The 14,550-nt window shown below is 48.7% G+C and overlaps 2 protein-coding genes across 2 annotated transcripts; one reads left to right on the plus strand and one right to left on the minus strand.

The window, feature by feature from the left end:
- Positions 1 to 3,740: 3,740 nt before the first annotated feature.
- On the plus strand, positions 3,741 to 6,436 carry FSUBG_1529 (o-acetyltransferase CAS1; the record flags this gene model as incomplete). The annotated part of the gene is made up of 3 exons (XM_036679205.1): positions 3,741 to 4,073; positions 4,165 to 6,375; positions 6,428 to 6,436. The coding sequence occupies 3 exons, from the start codon at positions 3,741 to 3,743 to the stop codon at positions 6,434 to 6,436; spliced, it is 2,553 nt and encodes an 850-aa protein (XP_036543003.1).
- Positions 6,437 to 7,605: 1,169 nt separating this feature from the next.
- FSUBG_1530 (uncharacterized protein) lies at positions 7,606 to 14,299 on the minus strand (the record flags this gene model as incomplete). The annotated part of the gene is made up of 7 exons (XM_036679207.1): positions 7,606 to 8,996; positions 9,057 to 9,770; positions 9,818 to 10,434; positions 10,490 to 11,554; positions 11,711 to 12,682; positions 13,139 to 13,241; positions 13,321 to 14,299. 7 exons carry the CDS (start codon positions 14,297 to 14,299, stop codon positions 7,606 to 7,608), a joined length of 5,841 nt encoding a protein of 1,946 aa, XP_036543004.1.
- Positions 14,300 to 14,550: the final 251 nt, after the last annotated feature.

Here is a 14,550-nt window from a genome sequence, read left to right on the forward strand (position 1 = left end):
ATGGAGATCTTCCGTTGCATCCTGTGGCACAGAACATATGCCTTCCGCATTTAGGACGTCACAACTCGTGCCTCTCATATCTGGCTGTGACCTTTGATCTCAGACTTTTCTTTATTTTCCTCTTCCAACCTTCCAAAGTCTGTTCTAAAAAGTTTGATCACAGTCTGCACGCGGTCAATGAAGAAAGGAAAGTCAGAATGAATGATATAGATGATTTTCCTGTTAACTTAAGGTACCCAGTAAGTCCATTTAACTCACACGACGCACAATTAGTCTCAAATTCGGGAGGATTGATCATCTGTAAGTCGAATTTAATTGCGTCGACCAGCAACCAGCCACTTCGGTGAGTTTCCGTGGATCATGATGAACTTGCATGTGAATCGAAGCATCGGCCTGCATCTCCAGCTGTTGGTTCCCAGAGCCGGTGCTATTGGTTGTTTATCAAGCCAAAGTTGGCTGCAGAATTCGATAGAATACAAATTATTCTAGATTAAATATTAATGCACCTGCAGCCTCAAGGTTTATCTTACAGCTTCGAGTACTGTTCATATGACTTGAAGTGAGGTCTTCCCCATGAAGAAGCTGATGCGGCCACTGTAGTTTTCAAGGTTAGTCAACTCATGAGACAACGCTTGCTGTCTTCATATCAATTTCACGTTCAATACTGATGTAACATCAACAGCATGCTGCATTTCAAGTTAAATTGCTTACCACTAGTACACTCTCACTTACGACGACTGAACAATCACAAGGCAACAGTCTGAGGATTTTGTCTTGGCAAGAATATAACGCCATATTTTCCTACCATATCAGATTCTAGCTCCAGGAGCTATCTAGAAACTCGGATTTATCTTTATATTATATCACTATGCCTTTACAGAGCTTGAAGTTGTTGGCTTGTTTCTGTGAGGAGACTCTGTTGGGAAGTGCAGACAACTTGACTCATGATCTCCAGCAACGTGCCAACCATGGCATATCAACGGAATTAAGTCTGACTTATAAGACACTGTAATCCTATTATATCAATTTGTGGTCACATAAATAGCATCTACAAGCAGATATGGTGCTGTAAGTTGTAACTGTTGTGAAAGATGACTTAGCTGCTTGATAAGATAAGCTGCTTACGATTAGATTGTCTATCACTGATTAGATATTGATAAGATTGCTACAAGTCATGTGCTGACTCACGTGAGACATAATTGATGAGAACAGTCCGAAATCGCAACTTTATGTTAGATAATGAGCAATCGCCGGTGCTTTATCGTAAATAATAAGCTATGTACACAACCCAGAAAATTGATGAAGGCATTCGTCATTCGAATCTTGATTGTCAATGAAGGTGACGCGTTTAGCTGAACCAAATCAAGCTACCCTATAGTGGAAAAGACAACGGCACGGGATGTGGGATTCTCTAATTACAAATTATCGCAGCGACAGAATATGTAATAAAATCGCCAATAAACTCTTCATTGCGCGGTTTCTATTAACGTGGTCTGTTAGTTGACCGTTTTCGGGCATCCGTGTGCAGGTTGACCGAATAGAAGTCACTGAGTCAATCTGCCGTTGACAGCAACTCAATGATGCAAAAACCACGCACAAACACAAGCAGATCACATCAGTATGGTGTAGTGCACAGCAGCAACTAAGTGGTAGCAGTTACTCCGTAGACACAATTCCATCATGTCCCATCGCAGATGCTGATCTACAATACTTATCGACGGATGCATTCAAGATTTCTTGAGCGTAGCCGAGGATGGAGGAGGCCCGCAGCGAAAATGACGATGTTCTCACAGAACCCCATCCTGGTCCAAGATCAGGCTAATTGCTTCACCAGGTCGAGCCCTGCCGGCAACCAATGCAAGTTGGCGGTCAGCATCGGAATTATCAGATTCAATGCCACTAATCGCGGCAGTTGCACATCAACGAGCATAAGGTTAAACTGTTGCCTCAAATCGCCGTCAAAGAAACTCAATCGCCAAGCTTTGCGTAGTGCGCTGCCAAGTTCACTCACTCATCCCTTAGCCCGAAATCGTCAATCGGAATCCGAGGGCCCATCCTTCTCGAGGTTCAACTCCACCAGCTTCGCTTACGACCTTACGTTGAGGAGCAATATTGAGTTTTGGCAACTCTTCATTTTGCCATTCTCCATCTAATTCCGGAATTTCCTTGTCCTTGTCTTGTTTATTTGCCGCGAGACCAGAAAAACCTGATTGTCGCACGATCGGCGGAAAAACTACCGCCACACCAAGAATCAGTGGGGGCTTCCGGTTTCAGAGTCTCACGTCCAAGATGAGTTATAACATTCGAAGTCGCTGACATGAGAATCACGCATTTCGCCAATATGAGGCGGTGGGTATACTATATATATATATCACCGGAATCCCGCAGGATGTAATGTAATTAAATCCACCCACCTCGTGTGGTTGTTATCTGTACCAAGACTCAGACTCAGATCATGAACCAAAGTTCCAGGGGACGAAACCCCCTGTAAGGGAGGGCATTACAGGGGGAGACAACGCCAAACCAGCGCTTCACAAATGACGCAACAACTGATTGAGACACTTGTCCGTCCGTGGTCAAGACTCAAGCGACAGGACAGGCATTGGCCGGCAGCTTGCCTCGTTTGGGGCTAGACACCTCTGTAACCTTAATCCCTTCAAGCTTTTTGGCCTCTCTTTATCGAGGCCAAGGGGTGAAAGATTGAGTTTTTGAGTTTTTGAGTTTAGCAGACCATAAAATGTTCGCTTGAGCGTTGCATCTCGGGGCAAAAGAAAAGTAATTTTCCCCGTTCCTTTAGGTTTTAGTTAGTTGGTGCTCCATCACATTCCAATTAGCGATAACCACTGCAAACGGCGTGTTGCGAATTTCCACTCAGCCAGCCACCCCAGCTTCTAGCGCTCTTAGCCAAGAGATTAAAGCGTCAGGGGTCAGCGCTGGAGCTGTAAGGGGCAGACACAGCGTGAGAGAGATTGGCCTCTTTACTGAGAGAGAAGAGACTTGGCGTTATTGATGGGTTCTAGACCCCCACAACCTTAAAAGAAACAACCTTAAAGCAGCAAAGTCAGTATCACGAGGCAAGGGCCAGCACCACGCCGTTGCGAGACTATTGACGATAATTCATCAACGTGCTAAATCACCTTACCTTTGTACTGTAACCGCATGCGGACAGGACAGACTTGTTTATCTGGCGCCGCTGCCGCTGCCCTCACACAGTCTTCTCCACCAAAGTGACACCCTGACATGGTCCTCTTTCTGCGGACTGTGGAACTGGAACCCCTGCGAGGGTCATGCCAGCTTTTGCTTTGCCGATCAGGGGCATCCGTAGGGCAATTGCAGGCCTGTAGACTCCAGAAGACTTACGCGTATTGTTACCTCATATACGCCTCACAGTAGATCTTTTTCATCGTTTCAAAGTGATCGTCTGTCCGTCTCCCTCTCGCGCAAACGCAAAACGCAAGTCAAGTCCCTCCTTACGCTTGTCTTGAACTTTCCATTGTTTATTGTCTCAGTTTCTTTTTCTTGTTTCTGGCTCTTTTGCATTCCAACAGTCTGTCTGTCTGTCTCTCGCTCCCTTGAACAAAACTCCACCAACGTCAACGTCCATCGCCATTTTGGATTTTATCCTTCAGATGGTTTCATCTTCAACATAACGAATTCTTTTTCTCCTTTTCGTCATTCGCTCGCCGCGCTAGGCGCCACAAACAATCGTTACTCATCGCCACTAAAAATAAATCGTCGCAATGACAATAGGCGCAGCACTCCCAACTTCCGGTGTTGCGCTTAACCGGGTGCTGGCCCTCGGCTTGACGCTGGTCGTCATCTTAGGCATCGCCGTCAATCAGCTTCAACTGAGCGATGATCCATATCGCTGTAAGGCTCTGCTTAATGATGGAACCTGGTTGAATACTCCTGCAGAGAATGGAAGCAGAGCGCCTTTCACAAACTGGCAGCCTCCCGGATGTATGATTCACAAGTACAAGAAGGAGGAGATTGAGGAGTGCATGGAGGGTCGACACATGCTTTTTGTCGGTGACTCTACGACTCGACAGGTCTTTTATGGCATGGCCCGTCTGGTAAGTCGATGATAATTGAATTGTAGATGTGTTGTCGAATCATTTGGTCAATGTTTAATTGCATGACTAACAATCGCTAACATCGCGACAGCTCGACGCAGAAAAGGCCGAGGAAGTACGAGCAAACAGCAAGAAGCACGAAAGCCACGATGTAGAATTCGGCGGCATTCGACTCAAGGAGATCTGGGATCCATTTGGCAACGACAGCGCCATCGCCCGCAATGAACTCACCCTCTACCACGAAGAGAGGATCAACGAGGTCCCCGTCAACAAGCAAAAAGGCCCCGCCCTGGCCTTCATGGGAATGGGAGTTTGGTTCGCCGCCCGCTTTGAGAAGGAGGAGTCTATTCCCATGTTCAAGGCCGCCTTCAACAACATGTCCGAGCTCGCTTCCAACATGGACTTTGAGCCTTTCGGTAACCGACCCATGGACCCTCGCGATGGAATTGGCAACGAAGTGTTCTGGGCACCGATTGCCCCGCCCTTCTACGACATGCTCCCCGATTACCGCAAGACTGGTGTCGCCTCGCAACCTGGTGAGGTCGAAGAGATTGATGAGTTCCTCAAGACACAGGAGCAAGAGTCTGGCATTCCCATGCTGTGGTCTTTCCCCGCTTTGTCGTATGACCAGCAGGATGCTATCGGCGACCACGAGAATGGCTTCCATGTCACCGACAGTGTTGCTGAGATGAAGGCCCAGATCCTTCTCAACCTTCGATGCAATGCCAAGCTCGACATCCAGAAGTCTTATCCTTATGACCGCACTTGCTGCACTGACTATGGCCAGAAGTCTTTCGTCCAGATTATACTCGTCACACTTGGTATTCTCTACGTCGGCGGTACTGCCATCACCGAGATTCTTGCTCTTCGATCTGGCGAGGCTCCCAAGTGGGCCATCTTCAACCTCGATGTCGCTACCTTCGTTACTGGTCTCCTTGCGTGCTACTGGGCCGATCGAACACAGTCTTTCGCCAAGGGTTCTAAGGAGTACAGCATGTTCGACTTTAACCTCATGTCCGCTCTCTGCTTCATCGTCGGCTTTGCCTTCATGACCAAGTCCAAGCCTCCCCCTCCTCGACCCGGCGCCGCCCCTACTGCCTCCCCCGCGACTCTCGACGACGCGAAGCCTTTGTCCCGTGACCAGACCGATGAGTGGAAGGGATGGATGCAGGCTCTTATCCTCGTGTATCACTGGACAGGTGCTTCGCGCGACCTCAACATCTACGTCGGTATCCGTCTCCTCGTTGCCGCCTATCTCTTCCAGACTGGTTTCGGTCATGGTGTTTTCTTCAGCTCCAAGAAGGACTTCTCCTTCAAGCGTGTCGCCGCCGTTCTTCTCCGTCTTAACCTCCTCAGCTGCGCGTTGCCCTTCTTCATGAATACCGACTACATGTTCTACTACTTCGCTCCCCTCGTCAGCTTCTGGTTCCTCATTATTTACGCCCTTTTCGCAATTGGCCAGAAATACAACGACAACACCTGGGCGCTCATGGGCAAGATTGCGGTTTCTGCAGCCATCTGCCCCGGAGCTATGCTATACACACCCGTCCTGCAGTGGGTTTTCGATGCTTTGAACTTGGTCTTCCGAATTGAGTGGGACCTTCACGAGTGGCAGTTCCGTCTCGGTCTTGATGGTCTCATTGTCTACGTCGGTATCATCATGGGTGTCGCTTCCGTCCGAACCAAGTTGTACAACAAGATCCTCACCCAGTCTTATGGCCTGGCTGGTGTCGCTGGTATTCTCTCCATTCCCCTGTACTGGTGGATTGCTGTCAGCAGCGCCGAGAGTAAGCAGGACTACACTGCCCTTCACCCCGTCTTCTCTTTCATCCCCATCATGGGCTTCATCGCTGCTCGCAACATGTTCCCCGCCGCTCGTACATGGTACTCTCGCACTTTCGCCTGGATTGGCCGATGCTCCCTCGAGACCTTTACTCTTCAGTTCCACATCCTTCTCGCTGCCGATACCAAGGGTCTTCTCCTGCTTGACACCTTCAAGGGTGACGGTAGCCTCCTCTGCGACCGCTGGAGGTCTCTGATCATCATCGTTCCTGTTTTCTTGTGGATAAGCTCCCGCGTTGCCGACGCTACTGGTGGAATGGTCAAGCTTCTGACCAAGGACTGGGCTGCCCAGGAGCAAGAGGAGCAATACGACGTGGAGGCCAAGGCTGACGCGGAGCCTCTCATGAGTGGAAACATGCTCTCTGGCTTTACGAGACACATGCCCTCAAAGTCCTCGTGGGCCAACAACCTCAAGCTCCGCATGCTTGGTCTCCTCGTCCTCCTCTGGACATTCAATCTGGTAAGTTCCCGCCCGCTGTTTCACACTACAGACCATCGCTAACATTTCTCAGTTCTACTAGACATTCATTACATAGCATCGGCATCAAAACAAGGCGTTTGGAGTAGCGAGTAGCATTGACGACGAGTCAGCTGGGGGACCTTGATTCATTCCGCACCAAACGCGTGTTGGCTTTTCTTTTCTACGGGTGCATTCACCCGACTTTCGGACATGACATACATTCAAGGCTTATTAACAAGCTTATGCATAAGCCTACACGGCACGATATAGATTTTATATCGTAATGATAGACTTTTACATGATTCATCAATTCTTATCTCAGTATACTAGAATCACACGATGCTCATTCCAGAAACCAATCCGACCGAGTGCTGGGATGCGACTTGGATTCGATCATTGATGTTTCAAGGCTGGCAAAACATTCGTGGAGCTCTGGTTGAGGCGAAACAGGGCGCGTAAGTTTCTCGCTCGGCAGAGACAATTCATGCCTCAAGATGTCGCGTGGTTGTTGCGCATGTATTGCTCGTTTCATCTAAATTAGGTACACTTCGCTTAGACTGAAGTTCCATTCGGTGTGAAAGTTGATTAATCTCACGCGGTTGCATTGGATTCAGTGCTTATGAGCTTGTAATCTCGCACAATATGGTCATTTATGGCGAAGGAATACACTTTGGTGAGGACCTGCCAGAATGTGACAATCAGATTTGGAGGTGACATTGTCTGCAACCTCTCGTTGCAACTTTATCATCATCTACCGGCGCTGAGTTATAGTGTAATTTCTAACGTCAAACTTGCCATTAAATCGCGATACTGTACCCGGTACAGATCCCAGCCGCCAGCACACTAGTGGCTTAACAGTTCCATACGTATATGTCAGCTGGATCTGTTAGTGCTCTACCGCTTGGCTTTGCACACAATCGGGTCATGACCTGCGCAACAAGAATTCTTCCGTTGCCTGTGAGATTCAGTAATCGACTTGTTTGAAGGTGATGAAGGGAAGAAACTACGTATTAACCTTGAGAAGGCTTGACTCGGTGGCTCTGCTGGTAGAAACATGACAGCCACTGTCACTTCTTGACAAAAAAAGATGACGGAGAAAGCTGCTGAAAGCACAGCTCCTTTTGTATCCTGAAGCAAGACTTTCATTCTCACCCAAGCCATTTGAAAGAGATCGTATCTACAATCTGCTCTCTAAAGCACATCGGGTACCCGAACAAACCTATGTAACACTTATCTTTTGACCCAATCCTTGAACTTTGACCATCTCTTCCTCTTACCCTCACCTGTCGCGTTACTTGTACTATCCAAGCTCTGCTGAGCACTTCTCACGTCCTGGCTGGAATTTCCAACACTAGGGACAGTAATGGATGTCGTCTGACTCACGATTGAGCCAGTTGCTGAAGCATCTTGGGTCTGCTCGCCGCTGGTCGTCGATGCAGCACCGTCATCATCTGCCTGTCTCGACGTTGATCTGTCTCCAGCCCTTAGTCCCAGAACAGTGTGGCCAAATATCACGGCCCCTCCAGGATCAAGCGATCCCAAGTGCACAGGCTTTAGGCCGTGTGGTGTTGTACGGGACCACCATTTCCTGGCAAGGAATTGGACAGGGTTATGATTGCACTCGCTCCTAGCAACTTGGGCACCTCTCATGCTGTGTCTCTTGAGGCAATTGCACTGCACGGATGCCTCTTTGGAGGCTACCCATGTAATCTTCTTGGTGAGTTCACCTCCGACAAGACCCGGCTCCATTCTAAGGAGCCGCTTCTCATGGAGCATCTGCATCGTCGAAACAGACGCAGCCAAGTAGTCCCTTCCTGTTGGAATCGATCTCCAATTTGGACAAATTTCATCAGGCTTATCAGATCGTATTAGATCCCCAAAATTGCGCCCAAAGATAGTAGTTATGCCGATTGTTGGTATCAAGTCATTCCAACCATGACCCCACGCGTTGAGATGTTGAATCCGCGGATATATCGGGACCGACGGATCGATGATGTCGACGATGTCGAAACCAACGATTTCTCGACGTGGATCCAGCGTTTGAGAAATCCTGATGCCATCTTGGGAGGCTGTCTTGGCCTGCCTATCGACAAGCCTTTCTATAGAGTGAAGAATGTTTTCCACCCGCTCCTCGAATGTAGAATACTTTGGAATCAGGGCGCCATTCGGATCGACATGGTTACCAACGACGTAAACACTCAGAGCACGATTCTCCCATCGCTTCAAAGTCTGGAGTGCTGCTTGGCGACTTCCAACCCCAGGCCAGTAATCCTTAAGCTTGCTGGGATCGTAGACCCAGTCGTAGGCTGATTCAGGGTCGTTTGTATCTCGGTGAAGCGACACGCGGACAAGATGGAGCACGGCAGAAGCACCATCGACGAGCCATGCACGTCGGTCCTCCACATCATAGAATACAACAGGTTGAAGTTTGACCCAATTAAGGAGACTTGGGTAGTCTTTCTCTCGTTGTAGCCAGAATGGCTGCTCTTTTTTGTTTATATCTAACATGAGACCAGCCGTAACGGGGCTGCCGCCTTCGATATATAATTTATCGATCACGGTGGACGCTGGTGCCCTAGGTAAACCAGCGGGTTTTATCGCATGGTTGGCTGTAGGATTTCCTGTTACCTGTCAGTGGCCACTCTTGTTGTATTGGCCAGAGCGTGAAAAGGGTTTCTCACCACAAAGGTCTGTAGCTTTAGTGCACCATCCTATGATATGACGTTTCCTCTCAATGTACCGCAGAGATATCTCCTCAGGATACTTCAACTCGATCTCATCAAGCCTTGGGTCAACATATGAGATTCTCACCCCAGGTTTATCAGTGACATAAAGATGCCACACCATCACATCAGTAGCCACATGTGTAGCAATCATTAGCATGTTGAATCCTTTGATCAACAGTCTCCCGTCCCATCGAACCACCTCATAAGATCCCACAATAGAGGCTGCATATCGTAAGGGCATCTCCAGGCCAGTTCGAGGCATTGAGCGTCGCTGAATCGGGTAGCCGCGTACAAAGTTAGGACGGCTGAACAGCCGTTTCCAGCATGAACCTGAATCTAGATCGTCGGGGGCTTCGATTCGCTGGCTAAACTTGATGCAGCAGGTCCCTGTAATACCCTTGATCCTCTCACTACTTCTACTTCTGACTACGCTTGTGAACAAAGTCTCGATGCTTGGTGTAGTTGAAACAAAGTCGCTGCCTGTCCCTGTAACCGATCGAAGGGCAGAGGCCAGCCAAGATATTTGTTCGCCTATTTCGGACACGATGTAGTAGCCACCTTTTGCAGATACTTGATAACAGATATTGCCATCCGAGTCAGGCTTTATAACACCTTTGAGTGCAATGAGATCAAAAGAGTGTTTGCAATCAACCGAAATCTCGGAATGTCCTGCGGTAATGTTACAAAATGTGCCGTGATAGAAAGTACATACTTACCAGCATTACTCTTTTCCCAGACCGAAAGTATTTCTTGAAGTAGAGTAATGATAGCACCACCAGATTGTGGCCATGTTTGCTCCATGTACTCGGCAACAGTTGTAGCCTGAGCTTCGTTCCAGCTACCGGTCAAGCAAATAATGTTGGGCAAAGCTTTAGCAAAGTCTGAGGAAATCCCAGCACGCCGCATCAAACGCATTGGATCCCATCCCAGAATGTATATCATCTCGAACCAGATAGGCGCTTGACTCCTACTAATCTTGCGTTGAGAGATATGAGATCTGAGATCCTCTCTGATGCTTGCTCCAATCTTGTCCATACTGCTAGGTTTCTCGCATGCAAGCTGACGATGTTGGCTAATCTTGGCCAGAAGCCATCGGTAAGCGTTAGAACCTTGGATGAATTGTCTATACTTTGGCATTTGTGAAAGGTGGCTTGTTGCTCCAGAGCTAACGCCGCCTATCCAGTCAACAATCGTTTCTTCTGCTTTTCTAAAGGGTTCAGTGGGAGTTCCGTTTTCATAGTCTGCCTCCTCCGAGCCCATGAAACTATGAACCGACTCGCTCTCAACTGTTTCAAATGACGGAACCTGGAAGTCCAGAAGGTCGACAATATATCTATTGAGCGTATAAGCTGTGAACACTAAAGAATGTACGGAGACTGCATGCTTACCTCCTCTTACGGTGGATGATGACAGACGTTTCGAGCTGAAAAGGGTTGGTTGCCTCTCCGTGTAGCTTCCAAGCAAACTCTCTTAGGATGTCTTCAAGGAAACCTGGTCCGACGTCTTTCATAGTTGTGCCTTGAATATCGGCCCTCACATCTTCAGCGAGTTGATCTATAAAGGCCTGGAAGTATTGCAATTTGGGGTCATCAGAGAGCGTATCAAAAGAATAAGTTGTAGCTCTATCGAATTCAGCGTGACTCTTTTCGGACTTGCGAGGAGACCACTGATTCTGTTCTTCTTCGTGTTGAGTTGGTGATTCATTCTTCTCTTCGTCGGCTTGGCCTACTGTTGCCTGCAGAGAGCTCAAGAGAGGCTTTAGATTTTGGGACTTATGCGCCAGAGAAGTAGGGACGGTCGACGGATGTGTCCCTTTACTCTGGACTGTGAGGTCAAAAGTTGACGAACATGGGCTATTGGTGATGGCCTCGCTTTGTACACTACCATACTCGTTAGGGCTTTGGGTATTGATAGAACCAGGGTTATGAGGGTAGCTGTCCGCTGGCCCTGCATCCTTCATCGGACGGAGGAGGACATGATGTCCATTAGCGAGGTGGTCCATGGCCTGCTGATCACCAAAGAGACCCGAAGTTGCAAGGTCCATAGTCGGATGATCCAATGGCTCACCTTGCGCTACAGGCTCCAAGGGAGAGTTATGAGAAGCGAGATCCGAGAACGACACTTGTGGCGAACAGACAGAGCCATCGGAAAACGCGACCCCAAACTTCAACGTGAAGTCATTCCCGTAGGCCTTCTCATCTCTAAGTACTGCTGATGTAAGACCCGCAAGGCACATCTGCTTCTGCGACTCGCAGATGACCTGGTATTCCCCATATTCCTCGAATGTTACCGTTGGAACAGAAGAGGGTAAGAGCGGCACAGTAAGGCTTTTTTTTAACATTTGGGCGGCCCCTCGGTGGCTGTAATTTGGCGGCATGTAGAGCAAAGGAGTTCCCTTCCCACGAGCGAAAACAATGTCATAACCGGATCCCTTTAAGTTGACCACGTAGCCACTGTCAACAGTGACTATAGCTGGAATTAAAATTCTTGCAGCAGCGATGATAGTGCATGTCCGACGGCATGGTCGTTGTCAAGAATCAGGATACGGATGCCGTGTTGGCTATCCCAACAAATTAGTCTTGTGCATCTAAGCCTTGGGGTACCCTCACCTGTTTGCTGGCAGGTCGTTGAAGTCCCTCGTTACATCGTCGTCACCAGAGTCACCGGACCACCCCGTTCTGTGTATGAATGAGCTCATCAGTGCCGATTCGTAAGGGGTGTTGAGGTAAATATCTAGTTGCGAGTTGATAAGACTTTCCCGCTCCTCCTTACTGGCGGGTTGAGCAGAGCTGAAGGATGTGAACGAACTCGGTGACCCAGCCCCTGTCGGCCCTGAAGTTCTTGGGGCGGAACCATCAGTGGTGGTTGAGGGTTGTTTACTTTGGCTAGCATTACTTTTGTGCTGAGGTTCGACTACAGCCGGGGGAGGTGACGGAGTTGGGGTTGGGGTTGGGTTCTCGGCAGCTTGGATCTCTTCTTCTGTGGCAGCCCCCGGTTGATAGACTGGCTTGCTCTTCCGCCGAGAACTTCGGACTCTGGGAGGTTGGTACGGAAAATGGCGATGTGTTCTGTCTTCTTTTGATCCATCGTCTTGGCTCACTCCAGGTATTTTAGTGTTGATTTTAGCCTGAAACTCTGGGTCTAATTGAGACCAATCGGCGGCATAAAATACCGACTTATGCGGTGGAATTAACTCTTGGTAAGTCCATGCTCGACTCACCCACCGGCTCTTTCGAACCTCTGAAGATAATACTTCTTTACCATCATCCTTGATATTCGCATTGGGTATTTCGCTGAGATACAGCAGACAAATTCCTGCTTTTAAAAACATTGAGTAAATCTTTTTCATGGTCTCCTCCTTCTCAACTGCGTCTTCTTCATTGATGCAGACACTGTCCGCCCAGAGCCAGTCGTAGCCCTGAGTAACGGTGGCATGGCAGGCGCTGATGATCTTGGAATACCCGGGTTTTGAAGTGTGCTGACTTAGATCTTCAAAGTCTTTGAAGGTCAGCTCGTGTTCCGATGAATACCAGCAATGAGAGAGGATCGCATAGGGCGGGTATGCAGAGGCGTCATCAAAACTATGTAGTTTCAAGGTCTTCACGTTGAGGAACCTCATTGCGGACTGAGGTGCTCATAGAAGTTTAGGCGAGGGCGTAGAGATGGTTGTCGATGGCTTGGGCTGTATCAACTTTGATAGTAGTTCATGAGTGGGACAGTCGACTTCATGATCTGTTTAGGGTTTGACGAAAAGGCAGTCGAGTACAGATTCAACAGAAAAGGTCACCTTTGCGATGATCAGGAAGCGGGGTAAGGCAGACATGCACAGCCTGATTTTGCGAATGCTCGAGGTTGGTGGTTGGTTGGAAGCTCAGCCGCACTTTGGGATTTCTGGACGTGGGCTGAAGCAGCCCGAAACGCGGCATTTTAGAAATTTACCAGACAATAACATAGACAGCCGCAGTTTGGCCAAAGTTTATTTAAAGAAATAAGATAGGTGACGGCTCGATTTACCCTACTCTAAGCGGCCGACATACAGTCCTTGCATGAATCGGCCATTGCCATAGATCTCCTCCATTTCCGCATACCACTCATCGTTGTCCGACTCTGGCTGCGGCAATCCACTGTAACCTTCATCGTCTGTATTACGATCAATCAAACATTGTACAATATGCTTCATCTGAATCGCTCTCACCATCTGAATCACTGATCAACTCACAAGGGTATTCGGTCGTTATTCTCTCTTGGTTGTCTGGAAGCAAGAGTTTGGGACGACCCAAGTCGTGAGGGTCTTGTGCTTCCTTGATTGCACGTTCGCTTACGGAGCCACCACTTCTCTCAATAGAGATCAGAGGACGGAACGTGATGGAGACGATGTAGTAGTCGAGTTTGTTGGGTTCCGTTTCATCTCGAGTCCAGCGTTGACCGTGCCAAGTGCTTGATCCACTCCAGCGACTTACTTTGCGGTTGGCATCTGATGTATCAGCGTAGAGAACAACGCCATCGGGTCGTTTGAAGAACCATGCGTCGACCATCTGCTTGGCGATCTTGTCGACCTGATCCTTCTTACGCTCGAGCGACTCCAGCTCAATGCAGAATTGAGTCGTACTGGGAGTCAGCACTTGAGAAACTCCCTCGATCCAGTTTCCCTCGAAGTGTAGGGGCTCATCCTCCTCCCAATACCACCAATCAGTGTGACGAATGGTGAGCGTAATGGTGCGGGGAGCCAGATGGGGCATCCGTAGGATGTCTTGCAGACCGTTTTCTTCGAGTCTGTACATCTGAGCAAAGATTCTCAGTCTCTCAATCTCGACATTGTCTGTGCCTAAAGATTTGGAGATCTCTGCGACCATGGGGCGCAGACGTGGAGGAGCCTTGCCAGGTGGAGGAGCACGGTCTTCACTTGTAGCCCATTCTGTGTGCTCTCGCAGGACAAATGGCTTGAACCAAGTTTCGCGGTAGATAGCGCGACAGGTACGAAGAAGTCTGGTATCGGTTGATTGAGCTGCTAGATACGAAGGGCGAGTGTAGCATGTGTTTTCCTTGAACTTTTTGGTTGGTGTTGGGTCCGGATGATCCGTGAGAACATAAGAGAAGATGTTGTCTCTGACTTCTCCTGGGAGCTTGGCGTAGAGAGGGCTTTCATCCTGGGGATTTGGGGTCTTGGCAAGGATATCTTGACGAAGTAATTTGGCCATCTTGGGCGATGGATGGAGAGAAGCCTAAGGATTGAAAGAGTAAGGCGGGCTTATCTCGAGCCAAGTTGCGTATTTATCGCATTTCCCAAGTTAGGCAACCGTGCGGGGCTAAGCTGGGCTACCCAGTCAGCCAAGATAATGAGGTAATGTTGCCTAAGCCAATAGACATCTCTCGGAGGTGTTGGCATGATAGCAACGAATAAAAAGTGTCAGTGGCTGAGCCTTCATGCATGTTGCAAGCTGAAAAACTC

Source organism: Fusarium subglutinans (genome assembly GCF_013396075.1).
Source record: "Fusarium subglutinans strain NRRL 66333 chromosome Unknown NRRL66333_c0000008, whole genome shotgun sequence".
NCBI classification, from domain to species: Eukaryota; Fungi; Ascomycota; class Sordariomycetes; order Hypocreales; family Nectriaceae; genus Fusarium; species Fusarium subglutinans.